Source organism: Chiloscyllium plagiosum, unplaced genomic scaffold, assembly GCF_037043375.1.
Source record: "Chiloscyllium plagiosum isolate Xiang-an unplaced genomic scaffold, Cpla_swu_hap1 HiC_scaffold_35, whole genome shotgun sequence".
Classification (NCBI taxonomy): Eukaryota; Metazoa; Chordata; class Chondrichthyes; order Orectolobiformes; family Hemiscylliidae; genus Chiloscyllium; species Chiloscyllium plagiosum.
In genome coordinates this window covers 54,306,868-54,329,955 of record NW_028270173.1, presented here as the reverse complement: position 1 = coordinate 54,329,955, position 23,088 = coordinate 54,306,868, and the positions used below count along the sequence as shown (strand labels likewise).

At 47.0% G+C, this 23,088-nt stretch overlaps 1 protein-coding gene across 1 annotated transcript in view; it reads left to right on the top strand.

Annotated features, from left to right (window-relative positions):
* The first annotated feature begins 12,372 nt into the window (after window positions 1–12,372).
* LOC148140922 (uncharacterized) overlaps window positions 12,373–23,088 on the top strand; it is a 245,778-nt gene continuing 235,062 nt past the window's right edge. Inside the window, exons 1-6 of the mRNA XM_087979048.1 lie at window positions 12,373–12,465; window positions 12,580–12,629; window positions 15,232–15,494; window positions 16,425–16,700; window positions 16,817–17,095; window positions 19,069–19,188. Of these exons, the coding sequence (XP_087835174.1) occupies window positions 12,373–12,465; window positions 12,580–12,629; window positions 15,232–15,494; window positions 16,425–16,700; window positions 16,817–17,095; window positions 19,069–19,188 (1,081 nt within the window). The remainder of the gene's footprint in view (window positions 12,466–12,579; window positions 12,630–15,231; window positions 15,495–16,424; window positions 16,701–16,816; window positions 17,096–19,068; window positions 19,189–23,088) is intronic.

Sequence of the window (23,088 nt, the reverse complement as noted above, 5' to 3'; positions counted from 1 at the left end):
CTCAGGCTGTTGTTTCCGAATTAGCGTAGGACAGGGAAAATGGGCAGAACTCCTGGATAATAAGATACAACCTTTCACCCCTCCCGATGACCATAAAGTGGTAAAAATTATAGAGGTAAAGGACTTGATACAGACCATCGAAATAGAAACTGGGTATGGGGATGCAAATGCCTGGGTTGAATGGGTAAAGTATACTGTAAAAAGTCTGAACAAAAGCAATTGCTCTGCATATGCCTCCGGTCGGCCAGTGGCCCAGGTGGTTCCCTTTCCGCTCGGGTGGAAGCAAGACAGGCAGGGCATGAAATGTATGATAGCCCTGTACCAGGATGAGACTGCATGGAATGATAGGAATTGTACCTCCCTATCTCTGATGTTCCCTCCCTCGGAGAAGAAAGATGCAAAAGGCCCCCCCCACCCCACGTTTTCATCCACAGTTGGAAATCACACGTCATGTGTGCGTAGACGAGGTACAAATCGGTCCAGAGATTTGGGGGAGCTGAAATTATGTACAGAGATTAAGAATGTCACCGAAACAGACAAGGGAGGGAACTACTCAGCATTAAAGGTTCCCCGAGCGGATCTGTGGTGGTACTGTGGAGGCAAAATATTGAGACCCACCCTCCCTCCGGATTGGAGAGGGATATGTGCAATTGTACAATTGACAATTCCATTTACCCTGGCATTTGAGAAGGAAAAGATCGTAGGGAAAAAGGGAAGGAGTAAGAGATCACTGTTAGACACTTATTTCAATGACAGAATTTATTTTGATTCTCTAAGAGTCCCTGGGGGGAGTACCTGATGAGTTCAAGGCTCGTAACCAGATTGCAGCAGGCTTTGAGTCAGCTCTCTTTTGGTGGGTAACAGTTAATAAAAATGTAGATTGGATAAATTAAATTTTCTGCAATCAACAGTGATTTATAAATTATACAAGAGATGCGGTTAAAGGAATATCAGAACAGCTTGATGCGACAAGTAGGATGGCATGGGAAAACAGAATGGCCTTTGATATGATTCTAGAGGAAAAAGGCTGTGTGTGTGTGATGTTAGGAGGAAGCTGTTATACCTTTATTCCTGATAGTACTGTGCCTGATGATTCAATTACTCGGGCCTTAAGGGGATTGACTATCTTAGCAGAGGAACTGGCTGAGAATTCAGGAGTAGACACATCTCTCACGGGATGGCTTGAACCATGGTTTGGAAAATGGAAGGGGGTGGTGGTTTCCATCCTTACTTCCCTGATAGTAGTAGCCTGGCTATTGGTAGCCATTGGCTGTTGGATCATACCCTGTATACGAGGGCTCCCCCAAAGACTGACTGAGACGGCCTTAATGAAACAGATGCCCCTAAAGAGCAATTGGAGAGAAGGGCTTACCTGGTGAACAATGAAGGAATAAGGGACCACGGGGAGATTTCCAAAATAAATGACATTTTGGGAAAGATACTCGTTAATTTGTAGGTGACAGATAGAAAAATGCAGAAGATAACAAATGGTAATTAAAGAAAAAGGGGGAAATTATGGGATATAGGTGAAGCAGTGTTACTTCTGCAATCATAAATTACTTATGCAAGGTAAATGAACTCACACCAGTGTATAATCGTTTCAGCCAAGAGCTGAGTTAACAAGAATGAAAACTATGAAGTAAATACATAATTGTTTTTGTATTGGCTAAAATGTGCATACAAGAATGAAATGTGCCTGCAAACAATGGTAGATGTTACAGACAAATAGAGAAGGTGCTGTGTGGGGAGCAGGTGTAGGTTAAGCTAGATATGCCTGTCCAAAAGGTTACAAGCATCTGTTTGCCGCTTCTGCAAAAACAAAAAAAGACCACAATCAGGCGGTCATAACGCTCAGTGTGAATAAAGAATGGAAGGAAATATTGCTTTAGAAAGCAAGGAAGCAGATGGCAGTGGACGAGGATATATAACAATAGACCACAGAGGGATGTGGTGAAACAGCCAAGCAGGACATACATTTTGTCATGCACAAGGCCGGGTGAGGCCAGGGATAAACAGCCGGGTTTAGAGTAGTGGGAGATGTAAACAGGGAAGGAGCAATGGGAGGAGGGAAAGAGAAATGAATTGTATTTAAGATATGTACTTGCTAAACTCTGTGTGTCTATTTTAGACACCACGCTTGCAAGTGTATAATAAACGATACTGCTGCTTCAGATCTTGTCTCGGACTGAAATTATTGATGTGAGTGAGCTTCGTTTCTCACAACGGTCCGGGTGATTTTCCTCTGCTCTGTGTAGTTCTTCTGGGCTGCAGTGTTGGCTCATTGAAATAATGTTCTAATGCAGCTTCGTTTGTGGGTGTTGGGTTGATTGCTTCTGTTGTTCAATATTTGGTCCACAAACCCACCAATACACTAAAACCGCAGCTAATAAACTTGAGAAACCCGATACAGACAACAAGCAAAACTAATGTCATTTACAAAATACCATACAAGGACTGTAACAAACACTACATTGGACAAACAGGCCGAAAACTCGCCACCAGGATACATGACCACCAACTAGCCACAAAAAGAATGATCTTCTCTCACTAGTGTCCTCACATATGACTGATAAAACTCTGGAAATGAACCATCCAGCTCATCGAGCAAACCTACATTCAAAACCTCAACCTGAGCCGCAAATCTTCTCAAAACACGCTAATCTCTCTCATTCACTCGATATTCAGTCAGTGAGGATGTGAGTGTGTGCGGTGGGTTTACTGATCGATATTAGACCTGGCCTGGGTCAATCAATCAAAGGAAGATCAGACAGGGAACAAGATGTGTCTTTAAGTGCATATGTGTGTGTGGGGATTCAATCAGTTCCATTCCCCACAGTGCCCTGTACTCCCAGTACTGGAGCTTCCTTCACACTCACTCTGTCCCCTCAGTTCCACATTCCCCTCTCTCTGATTCTTACCTCTCCACGGCCTTTTCCAGACGATTATTCCAAATATTGCAGCCATTGCAGAGACCAATCCAATCAAAAGTACATGATGGATACGTTCCACACTGTTTTGTTGGATTTCTGAAACACAATGTAATTAATCAGTATTGCCTCTGTTCCCATTTCCAGTCCCAGTTCTGTATTGATTGGGACAATTGTAACAGATCCCACCCATTGGGAACTGATGGGATTAGTTGACACATTGTATTGACCTCGCCCAAATTCACTCTCCAAATGCCTGTTCCTTCATCAATTACACACACACACACACATTCCAGTCCCTTACACCACTGATAGAGTTGGGCCTCTGCCAGGCTGCTGTGTTCAATGTGACAGGAGTATTGATCCTCATCCCCAGCATTGATCTCAATCTCTTTCTGGATCTGATGGGTCCCATCGTGGTTCGGTCGAACCCCCTAGGATTGGGTCTCAGACATGACCTCTCCATTCCTTAGCTAGGTCACCTCGATGTCTACAGGATAAAACCCAGTGACCAGGCAGGAGAGAGTGAGCGGCTTGTCCTGACCATTGGGCTCCCTCCTGGAGATGAACACTTCAGGCTGAACTGTGATGGGAAAGGGTGAAAACACAAACAACAGACAGACACTGAATGGAATGGGAGAACGGTTTTATAGATCAGTGAGGTTAGATCAGAACATGGGATCAAAACTGAAACACATATCTTTTCTTCTGAAATATTCCTTTCCAACTTCCAGATATCTCTTTAAATATTCAACACATTCTTCTTCCAGGTGTCTTTTCCAGTAATTGTTCCAGGAATCATCAGAATCCTATTTCTCTTTAGTCATCACTGCAATGGGATTGGATGCGATCCATCTCATTCTGTCTGGCTCTAAACTAATAAAGTCCTTTCCATCAAATCCAAATCTCATCGATCTCTTAATGCTGCCATCATCAATGACCTCAACAGTAGTTATCTGTTGAAAAATGTGAATTCCTGTTGGTGATCAAACAATCATAGATAATTAATCATTAATTTTACCAGAGGAACAATCTGATCAAAGGTGAATGGGGATTCTGTATCAGGCCCAGGGGGAGGGGGGTTACACACGGTGCTAATCCGCAGGGCCTGTGCTGTCAGAGGGGCCCAGACTCAGGCAGTACTGCCCCTTTCTCTAGTGGCTGCCTCGCACCTCAACCTGGAGCAGGTAAGGACGGGTTTTCCGATCCACGTCAGAATTCTGGCGCTCACATTCCCACTGTCTGGGAATGACAGGCCCGTTCCATGTGGTCATGTGTTTCGTTCACAGGCTGCATTCTGGGGGATATAGTCTGTGACTGTCCGTGACCTTTCCAAAGTTTCCACATCCTTCCTATAATCCCGTGACCAGAACTGTACACAATCCTCCAACTGCAGCCACACCAGAGTTTTGTACAGCTGCAGCATGACTTCACGGTTCCAAAACTCAATCCCACTACTAATAAAAGCTAGCACACCATATGCCTTCTAAACAACCTTATCCAACCTGGGTGGCAACTTTCAGGGGTCTATGCACATGGATACCGAGATCTGGCTGCTTGTCTATATTACCAAGAATCCTTCCATTTGCCCAGTACTCTACATTCCTGCTGCTCCTTCCAAAGTGAATCACCTCACACATTTCCGCATTAAACTCCATTTGCCACCTCTCAGCCCAGCCCTGCATCTTATCTATGTCCCTCTGTAACCTGCAACATCCTTCTGCACTATCCACAACTCTACCGATGATCGTAATCCACATATTTACTAACCCATCCTTCTACGCCCTCATCCAGGTCATTTATTAAAATGACAAACAGTAGTGGACCCAAAACAGATCCTTGCTGTTTACCACTAGTAACTGAACTCTAGGATGAACGTTTCCCATCAACCACCACCCTCTGTCTTCTTGAGCTGGCCAATTTCTGTTCCAAATTGCTAAATCACCCTCAATTCTATGCCACCAGATTTGTGCAATAACATACTGTGGGGAACCGTATCAAACACCTTACTGAAATCCATATACACCACATCAACCACTTTATCTTCATCCACCTGTTTGGTCACTTTCTCAAAGAACTCAATAAGGTTTGTGAGACACGAACTACCCTTCACAAAACCGTGTTGAATATCCCAATCAACTGATTCCTTTCTAGATAATTATCTCTTATAACACTTTCCAACACTTTACCCACAACCGAAGTAAGGCTCACTGGTCTATAATTACCAGGGTTGTCTCTGTTCCCCTTCGAGAACAAGGGGACAACATTTGCTATTCTCCAGTCTTCTGGCACTATTCCTGTAGACAATGATGACATAAAGATCAAAGCCAAAGGCTCGGCAATCTCCTCCCTGGCTTCCCAGAGAATCCTACGATAAATCCTATCTCACCCGGGAAGCTTACAGAGTTTTACACTTTCCAGAATTACAACCCCTCCTCCTTGTGAACCTCAATCCCATCGAGTCTAGTAGCCTTTATCTCAGTATTCTCCTCGACAACATTGTCTTTTTCTTGTGTGAATACTGAGGAAAAATATTCAGTTAGCACTTTCCCTATCTCTTCTGACTCCACAAGCAACTTCCCATTACTGTCCTTGATTGGCCCTGATCTTACTGGAGTGTCGTTCTTTTATTCCTGATATATTGATTGAAAACTTTAGGGTTTTCTGGGATCCTATTTGCCAATGACTTCTCATGTCCCCTCCTGGCTTTTCTTAACGCTTTCTGTAGGTCCTTCCTGGCTAACTTGTAATTCTCAAGTGCCCTTACTGAGCCTTCATATCTCATCCTAACATAAGCCTTCTTCTTCTTCTTGCCAAGAGATTCAACTTCCTCTGAAAACCACGGCTCCTGCGTTCAACAAGTTCCTCCCTGCCTGGCAGGTACATACTTACCAAGGACCCGCAGTAGCTGTTCCTTGAATATTTCAATTGTGCCAAACCCCTGCAGTTTCCTTCCCTATCTTTTGCATACAAAGTCTTGCCTAATTGCATTGTAATTGCCCTTCCCCCAGCTATAACTCTTGCCCTTCGGTGTGTACCTATCCCTTTCCATCACTAAAGTAAACATAACTCAATTGTGGTCACTATCATCTGGCTGGATTCATTACCCAGTACCAAATCTAATGTGGCCACGCCCCTTGTTGCCCTGTCAACATAATGTGTCAGGAAGCCCTCTTGCACACATTGGACACAAAATGACCCATTTAAAGTACTTGAACTGTCGTATTCCAAGCTAACATTTGTAAAGTTAAATGTCTCCATAACAACTACCCTGTCACACTCGCTCCTATTGAGAAACATCATCCTTTCCTCTCCATCTCTGGAACTATTCAGAGGCCTATAGAAAACTTCCAACAGTGTAACCACTCCTCAGTACTACCTCAGTAGACGGGTCTTCAAATGTCCTTTCTGCTCCCGCAATACTGTCCTGGACTAACAATGCCACACTTGCCCCTCTTTGCCATCTTCACTGTTCTTACTGAAACATCAAAATCCCGGAACCTGCAACAACCATTCCTGTCCCTGCTCTAGCCATGTCTCTGAAATGGCCACAACATCGAAATCCCAGGTACCAACCCATGCTGCAAGGTCACCCACCTTATTTCGCATGATCCTGAGATTGAAGTAGTCACACTTCAAACCAACTTCTTGCTTGCTGATGCCCTCTTCAAACCTTAGTTCAGATCTCACTACTCTCAAACTCCTGTACCTCGAACTACAATTTGAGTTCACATCCTCCTCCTGAATTAGTTTAAACCCTCCCAAAGAGCAATAGCAAATTCCCCCCACCCATGATATTGGTACCCCTCTGGTTCAGGTGAAGAGAATCCTGTTTGTAGAGGTCCCACCTACCCCAGAAAGAAGCCCAATTATCCAGGTGTCGGAAACCCTCCCTCCTGCACCATCCCTGTAGCCATGTGTTCAACTCCTATCTCTCTCCCTATTACTCACCTCGCTAGTACGTGGCACAGGCGACTAACCAGAGATAACAACTCTGTCCAATCTCTAAGCTTGCACCCTAACTCCCTTTCTTCCTTAAATTCCCATCTCTCCCTACCTATGTCATTGGTGCCTATGTGGACCACGACTTGGGGATGCTCCACCTCGTCCTCAAGGATCCCGAAAACACGATCTGAGACGGCATGAACCCTGGCACCTGGGGGTCAATACACCAACCGCGAGTCTCTCTCACTCCCACAAAACCTCCCGTTTGTCCCCCTAACTACAGAGTGTCCAATGACTAATGGTCTGCTCCTCGTCCCCCTTCCCTTTCTGAGCAATTGGGACAGACTCTTTGCCAGAGACCTGTGGCCCATTGCTTACCCCTGGTAGATCTCTTTAAGTTACTTACTATGTGTGTTCATTGCTTTCTGTCAGTTTTATAAATGATTTGGATGTGCATATAGGTGGGAATGGTTAGTAATGTTTCGTTTTGAGTCCGAGCAGCAGCAGAGTTTAAAGGAACCCGGAAGGCTACAGCTAAGGTGAGACAGTTTGTTTTAAAATTAATTACCGGTAGCGGGCAGCGGTGTTTTTTTTTTCTCTTCACAGAAAGAGCGGGAGCAGCAAGGGGAAGTGACGAAGACCAGAGGGGCAGCCGGAACCCGGAAGCAGGTATAGCGTAAGCTTACCTGGGTAGGTTTTGTCCCTCTAAAAGCGCGCAGGAGAAGAACCCGAGGCACTACAGAGGTAGTGCCTCCCACCCGCCCTCCTCCTCTAACCTAATAATAAGACCCGTTGTGGTTCGGGGCACAGATAGGCAGTTTTGTGGGGGCGAGAGAGACTCACGTTTGGTATGTTGCCTCCCAGGTGCAAGGGTACGTGATGTCTCTGATCGTGTTTTCCGGGTCCTTAAGTGGGAGGGGGAGCAGCCCGAAGTCGTGGTCCACATTGGCACCAATGACATAGGTAGGAGGAGGGCTGAGGATATTAGGCAGGCTTTCAGGGAGCTAGGTTGGAAGCTCAGAGTTAGAACGAACAGAGTTGTTGTCTCTGGTGTGTTACCCGTGCCGCCTGTTAGAGAGTCGAGGAATAGGGAGAGAGAACAGTTAAATGCGTGGCTACAGGGATGGTGCAGGAGGGAGGGATTCCGGTATTTGGATAACTGGGGTTCTTTCTGGGGAAGGTGGGACCTCTATAAACAGGATGGTCTACACCTGAACTTGAGGGGCACCAGTATCCTTGGGGGGGAGGTTTGCTAGTGCTCTTGGGGGGGGCATGGGAACCTAGACTGTAGCTTTAGGGTGCAGGACCTGGAGTGTAGGGAGGTTAGGAACATGGCATCAATCTCAAAGGAGGGTGCCTGTAAACAGGAAAGTGGTTTGAAGTGTGTATACTTCAATGCAAGAAGTATACGAAATAAGGTAGGTGAACTTGCAGCGTGGGTTGGTACCTGGGATTTTGATGTTGTGGCTATTACGGAGACATGGGTAGAACAGGGACAGGATTGGCTGTTGCAGGTTCCAGGGTTTAAATGTTTTAGTAGGGTCAGAGGTGGGGGTAAAAGAGGGGGAGGTGTGGCATTTCTTGTCAAAGATCGTATTACAGCGGTGGAAAGGACGATGGATGAAGACTCGCCATCTGAGGTAATTTGGGCTGAGGTTAGGAATAGGAAAGGTGAGCTGAAAATGTGTTGCTGGAAAAGCTTATGCCCGAAACATCGATTCTCCTGTTCCCTGGATGCTGCCTGGCCCTCAGTTTGAAATGTGTAAAAACAGTGTATTTTTATTGTGATTTTTAATATTGTGGACTGAAATGGGAAAGCCCTGTTTTCCAGCAGGGATTTACAAGGATGGCTGCATGTTTTGGAAGTAAGGAATTCGATACCTTTTGTGAACCCTGTTTGTGTAGCTGTTGGTTTCAGCTGAAATATCTCCACCAAGGCTGGGATCCTGTCACCAAGTCACATGTTCATAAGATCTAGGAGCAGAATTAGGCCATTCGGCCCATCAAGTCTGCTCTGCCATTCCATCATGGCTGTTCTGCTCCTCACCCCCATTTTCCTGCCTTCTCCCCATAACCCTTCACCCCATTACCAATTAAACATCTGTCTCACTCTTCCTTAAATTTACTCACTGTCCCAGCATCCACCGCACTTTGGGGGAATGAATCCCACCGATTCACAACCCTTTGGGAGAAGTAGCTTCTCCCCAACTCTGTTTGAAATTTGCTCCGTCTCATCCTACAACCTCCCGTCCGAGGATGCCCCACAAGGGGAAGCATCCATTCCCCATCCATTTTATCCATGACTTTTATCATCCTGACAACCTCAATTTGATCTCCCCTCATTCTTCGAAACTCCAGACAGTATCGGCCTACATTGGTCAATCTCTCTTCATGTGACAAACCCCTTATCTCTGGGGTCAATCTCACCAACCCTCTTGGGAACTGCCTCCAATGCCATTACATCTTTCCTCAAATAAGGGGACCAAAACTGTGCACAATACTCCAGGTGCGGTCTCACCAATGCCTTGTATAGCTGCAACAATATGGCCTTCCCTTTATATTCTATTCCCTGAGTTAGGAAAGACAACATTCCATTCACTTGCTTTACTATCTGCTGGACCTGCATGCAGCTTTCTGTACCTCATGAATGAGGACACCCACCTCCCTCTGTACCTCAGCATCACAAGTCTCTTCCCATGTAGATAAAAGGTCACCTTCCCATTGCTCGACCCCAATGCATGACCTCACACGTATCCGGGTTAAACTCCATCTGCCACATTTTGGCTGACTCCCCTACCCTATCTGTTGTAAGGTTCCTGTTTCCTCATTGCAATTTACCGTCCTGCCTATTTTTGGCAACCTTCCCTATATCCAAGTCGTGAACGTAGATTGTCAATAACTGGGGCCCAAGGACCAAACCCTGTGACACTTCACTCGTAACCTTTTGCCATCCGGAAAAAAACCCTATTTATCCCGACTCTCTGTCTTCTGTCCATTAGCCAGTCATCTGCCCAAGATAATAAATTACCCATAATCCCATATTATCCTTTTGTGCGGCACCTCATCAAATACCTGCCAAAAGTCCAGATACATTACACCTAAAGGATCCCCATTATCTACTTTGCTTCTCACATCTTCAAAGCCATCTAGCAAATTAGTCAAACATGATTTGCCCTTCATAAACCCATACTGACTCTGATGGACCGCATTCTGACTTGCCACCTGTCCTGATATTGCTTCCTTGATAATTGATTCCATCAACAGATATTAAACTAACTGGTCTATAATTTTTGAATAAGATTAGTATTTTTCCAATCCATGGGAGCTTTTCCCGTGTCGAGGGAATTTTGGAATATTGTAATGAATGGATCCATTATCTCCACCATCACTTCCTTTAATTCCCTCGGCTCTTGGCCATCTGGACCGGGGGACTTGTCTGCCCTCAATCCTAATAGTTTGCTGAGTACCTTTTCCTGATCAATGCTGATTGTTTTACGTTCTCCCCTTTCTATTGCCTCTGACTCGAACCAATAAGAATGGTCCTTCACTGTGAAAACTGGGGCAAAGCATTGCTTTGGCATCTCTGCCATTTCAGTTGTCCCCACGATTAACTCTCCAGTTTCACCTTCCAAGGGACCAACATTCACATCAGCGACTCTCTTCCCTTTTGTATACTTATAGAAACCTTTGCTCTCCTTTTTTGATATTTTGTGCCAATTTTCTTTCTTCACTTACCTTAGCTCCTGTTATTAATTTTTTGGTATCCCTTTGCTTATGTTTGATAGTTTCCCAAGCTTCCAACCTGCTACTGGCTTTTGCAATATGGTAGACCTTCATTTTTGACTTTATATTGTCCTTGACCTCCTTTTTTAGCTTTGGAAGGTTTTGACCTTCTACCCCCTGCCCTCCCCCCACCAACCCCCCAACGCCTTACCACCTTTCTTACTCACTGGGATATATTTTAGTTGTGAGGAATTTTACTAGCCCCTTAAACAACTGCCACTGCTCATCCACTCTCTTATCTTTTAGCCTTCCTGCCCAATCTACTCGAGCCAAATCTATTCCCATGCCTCTCTCATTTCCTATGTTTAATTCCAGAACATTGGTGTGGGACTCCACTTTCTCCCCCCAAACAGGAGTCACCCTTTATTTACAGGTACCTAGCACATGACAGTGACTCAGCTAGCACGGAGCCAGCTCCTAGAGTGGACAGAACCCCTGACCCTCCTGTTTAATTTTTTTTTTCCCTGCGGCGCCCACCTCCCCCTGAACAACTCCAGGGAAGAGGGGCAGGCAACACTCCTGTTTATTTATTTTTTTTTCTTTTCTCTTTTTTATTTAACCCCCACATTACCACCTAAGTGCGGTAGTGCTTATTTTATCCCCAGCACCCATGGTGTGTGTGTGTGCAGGGGTGAGACACAGTGAAAGACACAAAGTGCATGAATCTTTATTCAATTTCCCCCACCAGGAAGATAGGAAAACACCCGGGTGGCCAGTGACAAACACTGCCCTTCCCTCCTGTTTATTTATTTTTTTTTAATTTTAACCCCCACACTACCACCTAAGTGCGGTAGTGCTTATTTTATCCCCAGCACCCATGGTGTGTGTGTGCAGGTGTGAGACACAGTGAAAGACACAAAGTGCACGAATCTTTATTCAATTTCCACCACCAGGAAGATAGGAAAACACCCGGGTGGCCAGTGACAAACACTGCCCTTCCCTCCTGTTTATTTTTTTTTTCTTTTTTTTCTGTTTATATTTTTCTTCTTCTTTTTTTTTTTCTTTTTCATTTTTTTTCCCCTTTAACCCCCACACAGCACCTAAGTGCGGTAGTGCTTATTTTTTCCCCAGCACCCATGGTGTGTGTGTGCAGGTGTGAGACACAGTGAAAGACACAAAGTGCACGAATCTTTATTTAATTTCCACCACCAGGAAGATAGGAAAACACCCGGGTGGCCAGTGACAAACACTGCCCTTCCCTCCTGTTTATTTATTTATTTATTTTTTCTTACACAAAGTGCACCAATATTTATTCAATTTCCACCACCAGGAAGATAGGAAAACACCCGGGTGGCCAGTGACAAACACTGCCCTTCACATCAAAGGGCAGTGCTGTGTGATCAAACAGTGAAGGGGAGGGCAGGGATTAAATTAAAATAAAGTTGGAGGGGGAAATAATGCACTCCAACACTCCTATCTATACTTTTTGTGTGTGTGTGCAGGTGTGAGACACAGTGAAAGACACAAAGTGCACCAATCTTTATTCAATTTCCACCACCAGGAAGATAGGAAAACACCCGGGTGGCCAGTGACAAACACTGCCCTTCCCTCCTGTTTATATCTGTCAGCTGGGGCTTCCTGATTGGATGAGGTTAACAGCCACAATCAGGGAACTCATATTCGATGAGATAAACCTGAGTGATATCATACGGATCAGTACACCAGTAAACTGGGGCTGAGGGGTGGTTTAAAGTGAAGCTGATTGGTTTGTGGCCTCATGGCCAGTTGTAATGACAGGGCTCCTCTGCCCGCCAACAGCAAGGTGATTGGTTGTCAGGGAACTGAACAGCTCAGGGCTGACAGCAAAATTGTATTGTATTTATTGTCATGTGTACTGAGGCACAGTGGAAAGCTTTGTCTTGTGAGCAATACAGGCAGATCACAGAGTTAAGTACCATAGATAAGCAAATAATAATTAAAACAGCAGCAAAACAAAAACACAGGTACAGGCAAATGCTACGCGTTTGTGAGTCCATTCAGTATTCTAGCAACAGTCGGGTCGAAATGGTTTCAAAACCAGCTGGTGAATGTGTTCAGGCTTCTGTACCTTCTCCCTGATGGCAGAGGGTATACAAAAACATTGCCAGGGTGGGATGGATCTTTGAGAATGCTGGTGGCCTTTCCTTGACAGTGGGCCTGGTAGATGGATTCTACAGATGGGAGGTTGACCTTTGTGATTGTCCGGGCTGAGTTCACCACTCTCTGTAACCGTCTCCGATCTTGAATGGTACAGTTGCCATACCAGGTAGTGATACATCCAGACATAATGCTCTCGATGGCGCACCTATAAATGTTGGCAGAGCGTCATGCCAAATTCCCTCAGCTGCCTGAGGAAGAAGAGACGTTGTTGGGCCTTTGTAACCAGTGCATCCATGTGAAGAGTCCAAGGAAGCTTGTTGTGGATGACCACTCCCAGGAGCTTGACACTCTCCACTCGTTCCACCTCTGTGCAGGGGGGCAGGAGTAACATCCCACCGAAAGTCAATAATGAGTTCCTTGGTTTTGCTGGCATTGAGAGCTTGGTTATTCTCAGTGCACCATTTTTCCAGGTTTTTCATCTGTAGTCTGTATCGTCGCTATCTGAGATTCGACCGACTGTGGTGGTGTCATCAGCGAACTTGTAAATGACATTAGTCTGGTATTTGGTGACGCAGTCATGGGTATACAGTGAGTAGTGTAGGGGACTGAGTATGCACCCCTGGGGGGCTCCAGAATTAAGTGTTAGTGAGGATGAAATATTGTCCCCAATCTTCACTGATTATAGCCTGTGGGTCAGGAAACAGGTCAGGTTCAGAGAGTGGGGCTCAGTCTGAGATCACAAAGTTTAGTCATCAGTCTTGAGGGGATAATAGTGTTTTAATTTTTTTTAAAAATTACATCCTCAAGTGCATTTTAACAAATGGCCCAGATAAGGTATTGAAGGTGTAAACTCCCTGTGTGAGAATGTCTGTGCCACAATGGTCAGAATGATTCAAATCTAAAAACGGATTTACAGACTCTTACATGGATTCATGCAGTTTTTGAGCAAAATACAATGTAATTCTGCAAGTACAAATTCACCCACAAACTTATATGTGTATGTGTACATGTGGGTGTGCGTGTGTGTATGTTATGTGTGTGTAGGAGTGTCTGTGTGTGCCCGTCTGTGTGTGTCTGCCTGTCTGTGTGTGTGTGTTAGGTGTGTGTAGGAGTGTTCGTGTGTGTCCGTCTGTGTGTGTGTGTGTGTATGTTATGTGTGTGTAGGAGTGTCTGTGTGTGTCCGTCTGTGTGTGTCCGTCTGTGTGTGTGTGTGTGTATGTGTATGTAGGAATGTCTGTGTGTGTCCGTCTGTGTGTGAGACATAACAAACAATCCAGGTCTTTTTCAACATATGGTTTCAGTTATATCACACTGTAAACTTTTGCTGTCTATTCTGTGTCCTACAATCTTATTCTCCACAATCACCTGATGAAGAAGCAGCTCTCCGAAAATTAGTGCTTCCAAATAAACCGATTGGACTGGAACCTGGTGTTGTGTGATTTTTAACTTTGTCCACCCCAGTCCAACACCAGTGCCTCCCAATTAATGAAGCAATCCCCAGTTCGAATACCGAATGAAATGATGTGGCACAGCTCCTGTTTAAATGACAGGGATAAATGAAGCAAAATTGGACATTTTTAACATCCAATGGCAGAACTAGGAAATATTAACCAAATCATTGAGCAAACTTCCTCGTCTCTTGCTTTCTCCCAACAATCTCTCTCTCTTCCTTCCCGCTGTTCTCTCTCTCTCTCTTTCCCCTCCCCAGTGTCTCTCTCTCTCTTTCTTTCTGTTCCTCCTGAGTCTCTCCACCTCCTCCCAGCTCTTATCCCCTCCCTACCCTCAGCCTCTTTCCCATCCCCTCCCCAATCTTTTATCCAACCTTCCCCAGAGTCTCATTTCCCTCCCTGGTCTCAACCCCTACCCCCCGCTCCCCATCCCAGTTTCTTTCTGTCCTGTGTAATCTCTCTCTCTCCCCCTCCTTCACAGTCTTTATCCCCCTCATCAGTCCCTTTGCTCCTCCCAATCCCTTTCCCTCCCCTGCAATATCTTTGCCTTCTACGCCTGTCTCTCGCCCTTCTCAATCTGTAACCCCACCCATTCTATTCCTCCAGGTCCCAGTCTCTTTTGTCCTCATCCCAATGCTCTCTCTTCACCTCTGACCTTCCTTATCTCATTTCCAAACCCTCCACATTCTCTCCTCACTCCTCAGTGTCCCTCCTCCATGCTGTACAGTCTCTCTTCCTTATTTCCCAGTTCCTTCCAGTGTCTCTCCCTCCCCCATCCCCAGTATTTATTTTCCAATGCTAGTCTCCATCCCACCCCAATCACTGTCCCTCCCCTGTCTCTGTCCCTCCCCTGTCTCTGTCCCTCCCCAGTCTCTGTCCCTCCCCTGTCTCCATCCCTCCCCAGTCTGGCTCTCTTTATCCCCCAAGTCTCTCTTCCTCCCCCCCACCAGCCACATTCTGTCTTGTTTGCTAGTTCCTCTCCCTCCCAGTTTCCCTTCCAGTGCTTGTTCTGCAGTTTGATAACCAGCTTCTCGAACTGTTTATATTACAGAGACTAACTCACGAACTATAAAATATACAATTGTCTCAGGAGAACAAGATTTCCCTGAAGTCACTGTTGTTGCGATGGTCAACGGAATACAAACAGGTTACTTTGACAGTGATACCCGTCGCTGTGTCCCCAGGGAGCAGTTCCTGGCTGATTCACTCAGTGTGAAATTCTGGGACGATGCTACAGATCAGGCAATCACACACACCAGGCTGGCAAAGGGGAATCTGAAATCGATCATGAAAAGGACAAACCAGACTTCAGGTAAAATCTCACCGTCAATTGTCCACATTATCCCCTGGGTCATTCCACTCAGTCCATCTCCCAGCACTGACCGCTGGGTCTGTCCACTCAGTCCATCCCCCAGCACTGACCCCTGGGTCACTCCACTCAGTCCTTCCCCCAGCACTGACCCCTCGGTCTGTCCACTCAGTCCATCCCCCAGTACTGACCACTGGGTCTGTCCACTCAGTCCACCCCCCAGCACTGACCCCTGGGTCACTCCACTCAGTCCATCCCCCAGCACTGACCCCTGGGTCACCCCACTCAGTCCATCCCCAAGCACTGACCCCTGGGTCACCCCACTCAGTCCATCCCCCAGCACTGACCCCTGGGTCACCCCACTCAGTCCATCCCCCAGCACTGACCCCTGGGTCTGTCCACTCAGTCCATCCCCCAGTACTGACCCCTGGGTCACCCCACTCAGTCCATCTCCCAGCACTGACCCCTGGGTCACCCCACTCAGTCCATCCCCCAGCACTGACCCCTGGGTCACCCCACTCAGTCCATCCCCCAGCACTGACCCCTGGGTCACCCCACTCAGTCCATCCCCCAGCACTGACCCCTGGGTCACCCCACTCAGTCCATCCCCCAGCACTGACCCCTGGGTCACCCCACTCAGTCCATCCCCCAGCACTGACCCCTGGGTCACTCCACTCAGTCCATCCCCCAGCACTGACCCCTGGGTCACCCCACTCAGTCCATCCCCAGCACTGACCTTGGAATGTAAAGTGATTTGAGGACTGTCAACTCATTCTGCAACTTTAACTTGAGATTGGAACCCTTTCCCCTCTGATCAGACTGTGACCCTCATCCCCTATTTCCATCTGATATTTGATCCCCTTTCCCTCTGATCACACAGTGTGTGATTATCTATTATTTATTGATGATTGATCCCTGTCTGGTCACTGACAGGAATTCACACTCTCCAATGGATACATTCTGTTGAGGTCAGTGAAGATGGCTCTGTGAAGAGATCGATGAGATTTGGATTTGATGGAAAGGACCACATTAGTTTAGAGCCAGACAGAATGAGATGGGTTGCCGCAAATCACTTTGCAGTGATCAATAAAGAGAAATGGAATTCAGATCAATCCTGGAACTACTATTGGGAATCATATCTGCAAAAAACATCTGTTGAACATTTAAACAGATATCTGGAAGTTGGAAAGGATTATTTCACAAGGAAAGGTATGTATTTCAGTTCTGTTCCATGTTCTGATCTAACCTCACTGATCTATGAAACCGCTCTCCCATTCCATTCAGTGTCTGTCTATTGTTTGTGATTTCACTCTTTCCCATCACAGTTCAGCCTGAAGTGTTCATCCCCAGGAGGGAGCCCAATGGTCAGGACAAGCCGCTCACTCTCTCCTGCCTGGTCACTGGGTTTTATCCTGTAGAAATCGAGGTGACCTGGCTAAGGAATGGAGTGGTCATGTCTGAGACACATTCCTCGGGGATACGACCGAACCACGATGGGACCCATCAGATCCAGAAAGAGATTGAGATCAATGCTGGGGATGAGGATCAATACTCCTGTCACATTGAACACAGCAGTCTGGCAGAGGCCCAGCTCTATCAGTGGGGTAAGGGACTGGAGAGTGTGTCTGTGTCTGTGTGTCTGTGTCTGTGTTTCTGTGTCTGTGTCTGTGTGTGTGTGTGTATATACATGTGACAGATGAAACTATTTAGAGGACACTTTTTCACTTCCTTGTTTGCAACTACCCACCTTGTTCTCTGCGTTGATATGTCATGTGTCTCAATTGTGTTAAAGATTTCAATTCTAAGTTTGAAAGGGTCTCCGAATCCCAAACTTCCAGCACCTTTTGGGGATTCCAGATTCCCACAGCCCTGTTATTGGTGAAGCTCTCATCGATTTCACTCCGGAATAATCTCACCAGAATTACAAGAAGATTTGCTTGTATTCCAGGCTTCAGCACCAGACATGGGCCCAGATTGTCCAGCAGCCAGACAGTCAGAGACTGGACACACCTTGAGAGAGGAGGGTCTGGACCCCTCAGAATTCCTGACTCACTGAATGGGATTTGTCTGGGAAGTTTCAAACCGTATCCGGAACCCTCTGGAAAGATCTCAGGTTCTGAGGTTAGGGATTGGAAGCTTCTTTAACTCCTAGTGTGATGATGCTGCCACTTTAAAAGGTTGTTGGTGTCCTAGTTTTTGTTTTGAAGAGAGGTTGTAAGGCAGAGGCACCAAACTCGCTGCTGATGATGACTGAGGTAAACAAGTTGTGAGGCCTTGGAGTTTTTATTTAAGCTGGAACAATAGAAGCAGTCTGAATGGGCGTGGCCAGCTCTCACAGATCCAGATTTCGCAGTTTGGTTTTTTTCAGTTACGTCAGAAGCCTTTGGGGTCTCTAAAGAGTTGGCAGCTTCAGTGAATGTCACCTGGCTTCTACTGTCTGCATTTTTTTCTTGATATTGTTTCCTCCTGGATTGGAGAACAGCATGTAAGAATCTGTGTCTGAATTTACCTTTTTGCCAAGGTGTTTATAGGATGTTACAATATTGCAACAGTTAATTAATAATAGGTACTATGTTCAGTTACATTTTTCAATTGTTAAGTTATTCAAACTTCCTTTTTCTTTTGTTTGTATTTTAATTACAGCGTTTAAATAAATTGTGTTTTGCTTAACATTGAGTTGTTTGAACACTTGCATTGCATCTGGAACACTGCACTTCCCATCCAGTTTTAAAATAAGAAGCAGTTCAGATCTAGACTACCTTCTTCAGATATTTTGAGGGGGCCTGGTGTGGTCCCTAACACCAGAGAGCTGGAAAACCGACCATCTCCAAACGTACTGCTGATCCCTCCATTCACACACTGACGAGGATATCTGGTCAGTGTGGGCAAGTTGGACTGAACACGCACACTTGTTGTGTGACTCTTTAACTCTTTGACTCCATCCCCTCAAAATACATGACCTGACCTTCTGCAACCAACACTTGACCTCTCCCCAGCACCAACACCAGCTCACCGCCTCCAGACGTCTGTCAGACTCGCAGTGCATCACACTGGACAGACAAGTGGGACACAACACAGAACTCCACAACTGGATCCCTAACAAGGCCCCCTCACCAGCCCACTGTGGCAACCAAACCCCATTCCATTGGTACTCAACATCCCCAACACTCACCAGTGAGTTCCCAAACTGCCCCTTGCCCAAACACTGAGGAAGTGCCTTTCTGGGAGACCGAACTACACCCCTCCAACCATTCCCTCACTCCTTCACCTCACCCAAGGCCGATCTACCCCACCAGCACTAGTAAGGACAGGACACAGAGATATTGGGGAGAATGGGAACTGAACTGTCTGGGGAGGTAACCCCCAGGACAGGTACAACACGATGTTTATACCCCTATCAATGGGATCCTTGGTGACTTCACTGGAGAGTGAAATCGGGAGAGGGTCAAACCCGCATTTCAACCAATCCCAACAATTCCCAACAGCCCGGAGCAGTTATAATTGTTCCCAATCAACACAGGGTTAGAAATAAATCCAGGAACAGAGAGAATCCTGATATATTTCCAATGTGTTTCAGAAAATCTGAAAAGCAATTGGCTGCATTCCCAACTTGGAAGTCTCATTGCATCAATGGTCATTCTATTGGCTGTTATTGTCGGGATAGTCGGAATAATCATCTGGAAATGGTCACGGAGAGGTAAGAATCAGAGAGAGGGGAATGTGGAACTGAGGGGACAGAGTGAGTGTGGGGGGATCTCCAGTACTGGGAGTACAGGGCACTGTGGGGAATGGAACTGATTGAATTCCCACACACAGATCCACACGTATAAACACGTCTCGTTCCCTGTCTGATCTTCCTTTATGTGATCAGCCCAGACCAGGTCTAATATTGATCATTATACCCACTGCACCCAATCAGATCCTCACTGACTGAATATTAATGGAATGGAAGGGATTTTCTGCATCTCCATAAAGTGTAAGGATGGATGGGAGTGTGGGAATGAGGATTTCTGACACAATCCCTGTAAAACCTTCCTTCCTGCCTTGTTTGGGCACCATCTCCTTGATAAATTTTGAAGATCTCTCTCCCTTAATGAGTTTGTGCAGTTTTGGATGACTTATTACTTTGGTTTGACCCTGGGCGTGTGACTCTGATACCGATCATGTTATTCCAGGCATTTGGTTTGTCTCCAGTCCCACCGTATTTTTAATGTTTTGGAATGATCTCTCTGCCCCATTTAATGGGATTCTGGATCATCCCTTCTCTTGTTATCCAGCTGTTGACACTTTCCTCCCACCATCTGACATTTGTGATCACCTGCAGAGACTCCACTCACCCCATTTGGATGATCTTTTGATCTCTCTGCCCATTGATCTCCCTGCTGATAAATTCGGTGTCTGTGAGCTTCTCTCTCACTTCACCTGAGGAAGGGGCTACGCTCAGAAAGCTTGTGATTTCAAACAAACCTGTTGGACTGTAACTTGGGGCCGTGTGTGATTTCTGACTGTGTTCACACGAGTCCAATACCAACACCCCCACATCAATCTCCATCCCCTCACACTTGTTGTGTTCTCACTCTCTGAGAATGGATTATTCCCCATCCTCATGGACATTTATTTTGTTTCCGCAGGTTCACCAAAGGGGACTTACACAACAGCTCTCAGTAAGTGACTGAGGGGACAGAGTGTTGGGAATGATGGAGAAGGTAATGGGAGGTGTAGAGAAGATTCCCGACAGTGTGGAAACAGGCCCTTCAGCCCAACAAGTCCACACAGACCCTCCAAAGAGTAACCCACCCAGACCCATTCCCCTACCCTATATTTACCCCTGACTAACACACCTAACACTATGGGCAATGTAACATGGCCAATTCACCTGACCTGCACACCTTTGGATTGTGGGCAGAAACTGGAGTACCCGGAGGAAACCCACACAGACACGGGGAGAGTGTGCAAACTCCGCACAGTCACCCGAGGTGGTAATTGTACCCGGGTCCCTGGTGCTGTGCGGCAACAGTGCTAACCACTGAGCCACCGTGCTGCCCCTATTAGAGTGTAGAGTTATATTTGCCAGGGTGTTGCTCAGGGTGATGGGTCCGTCTCCTCACAATGCTGTTTCTCAGCCAACACTCTCTTATCGTCCTGTTTCTCTACTCCATGTCCCCAGTGTCTCTCCTTCGAATTGTCACCCTCCATTCTCTTCCCCCACTGCCCCTCCCTCCACTCACTCACCCTTAATTCTCAAATGGGGGGGGCTCGGAGAGTCTGGTTAGTTAGTGCTGAGGGTGATTAAATCCTGGGTCCAGTGAGTGATGGAGAATATCTCACACTGTCTCATTTTATATTTGATATAACTTCTCACATTCTGTTTTTATTTTCTCAGCTTCTGATATCTCTGGTGCAGCTTCTTCATGATTCAGTAAGTGACATGTCAACATTTCTCTGACTGAAATTTATTCAGATTAATATTCTCTAGATTTATTTGTAGCATTTTCACATCTCTCCTGACCCTATCCCACCCTCCCAGACACTGTTAAACCCCGTCAGACTAATTCCCCTCCCCGCCTGACCCTGTCCCACCCTCCCAGACACTGTTAAACCCTGTCGGACGAATTCCCCTCCCCTCCTGACCCTGTCGCACCCTCCCAGACACTGTTATACCCTGTCAGACTAATTCCCCTCCCCTCCTGACCCTGTCCCACCCTCCCAGACACTGTTAGACCCTGTCGGACTAATTCCCCTCCCCTCCTGACCCTGTCGCACCCTCCCAGACACTGTTAAACCCTGTCAGATTAATTCCCCTCCCCTCCTGACCCTGTCACACCCTCCCAGACACTGTTAAACCATGTCAGACTAATTCCCCTCCCCTCCTGACTCTGTCCCACCCTCCCAGACACTGTTAAACCCTGTCAGTCTAGTTCCCCTCCCCTCCTGACCCTGTTCCACCCTCTCAGACACTGATAAATCCTGTCAGACTAATTCCTTCCCCTCCTGACCCTGTCCCACCCTCCCAGACACTGTTAAATGCTATCAGACTAACCCCACTCTCCTCCTGACACTGTCCCACCCTCCCAGACCCAGTTAATCCCTGTCAGACTAATTCCCCTCCCCTCCTGACCCTGTCCCACCCTCCCAGACACTGTTAAACCCTGTCAGACTAATTCCCCTCCCCTCCTGATCCTCTCCCACACTCCTAGTCACTGTTAAACCCTGTCAGACTAATTCCCCTCCCCTCCTGACCTGTCCCACCCTCACAGACACTGTTAAATCCTGTCGGACTAATTCCCCTCCCGTCCTGACCTGTCCCACCCTCCCAGACACTGTTAAACCCTGTCAGACTAATTACCCTCCCCTCATGACCCTGTCCCATTCTCCCAGACACTGATAAACCCTGTCAGTCTAACTCCCCTCCCCTCCTGACCCTGTCCCATCCTCCCAGACACTGTTAAACCCTGTCAGACTAACTACCCTCCCCTCCTGACCCTGTCCCACCCTCTCAGACACTGTTAAACCCTGTCAGACTAATTCCTTCCCCTCCTGACCCTGTCCCACCCTCCCAGACACTGTTAAACGCTATCAGACTAATTCCCCTCCCCTCCTGACCCTGTCCCACCCTCCTATTCACTGTTAAACCCTTTCAGACTAATTCCCCTCCCCTCCTGACCTGTCTCACCCTCCCAGACACTGTTAAACCCTGTCAGACTAATTCCCCTCCCCTCCTGACCCTGTCCTACCCTCCCAGACACTGTTAAACCCTGGCAGACTAATTCCCCTCCCCTCCTGACACTGTCCCACCCTCCCTGACACTGTTAAACCCTGTCAGACTAATTCCCCTCCCCTCCTGACCCTGTCCCACCCTCCCTGACACTGTTAAACCCTGTCAGACTAATTCCCCTCCCCTCCTGACCCTGTCCCGCACTCTCAGTCACTGTTAAACCCTGGCAGATTAATTCCCCTCCCCTCCTGACCCTGTCCCACCCTCCCAGACAGTGTTAAACCCTGTCAGACTGATTTCCCTCCCTTTCTGACCCTGTCCCACCCTCCCAGACACTGTTAAACCCTGTCAGATTGATTTACCTCCCCTTCTGGCCCTGTCCCACCCTCCCTGACACTGTTAAACCCTGTCAGACTAATTCCCCTCCCTTCCTGAACCTGTCCCACCCTCCCTGACACTGTTAAACCCTGTCAGACTAATTCCCCTCCCCACCTGACCCTGTCCCACCCTCCCTGACACTGTTAAACCCTGTCAGACTAATTCCCCTCCCCTCCTGACCCTGTCCCACCCTCCCAGACACTGTTAAACCCTATCAAACAAATTTCCCTCCCCTCCTGACCCTGTCCCACCCTTACAGTCGCTGTTAAAACCTGTCAGACTAATTCCCCTCCCCTCCTGATCTGTCCCTCCCTCCCAGTCACTGTTGAACCCTGTCAGACTAATTCCCCTCCCCTCCTGACCCTGTCCCACCCTCCCAGACACTGTTAAACCCTGTCAGACTAATCCCCCTCCCCTCATGACACTGTCCCGCCCTCCCAGACACTGTTAAACCCTGTCAGACTAATTCCCCTCCCCTCCTGACACTGTCCCAACCTCCCAGTC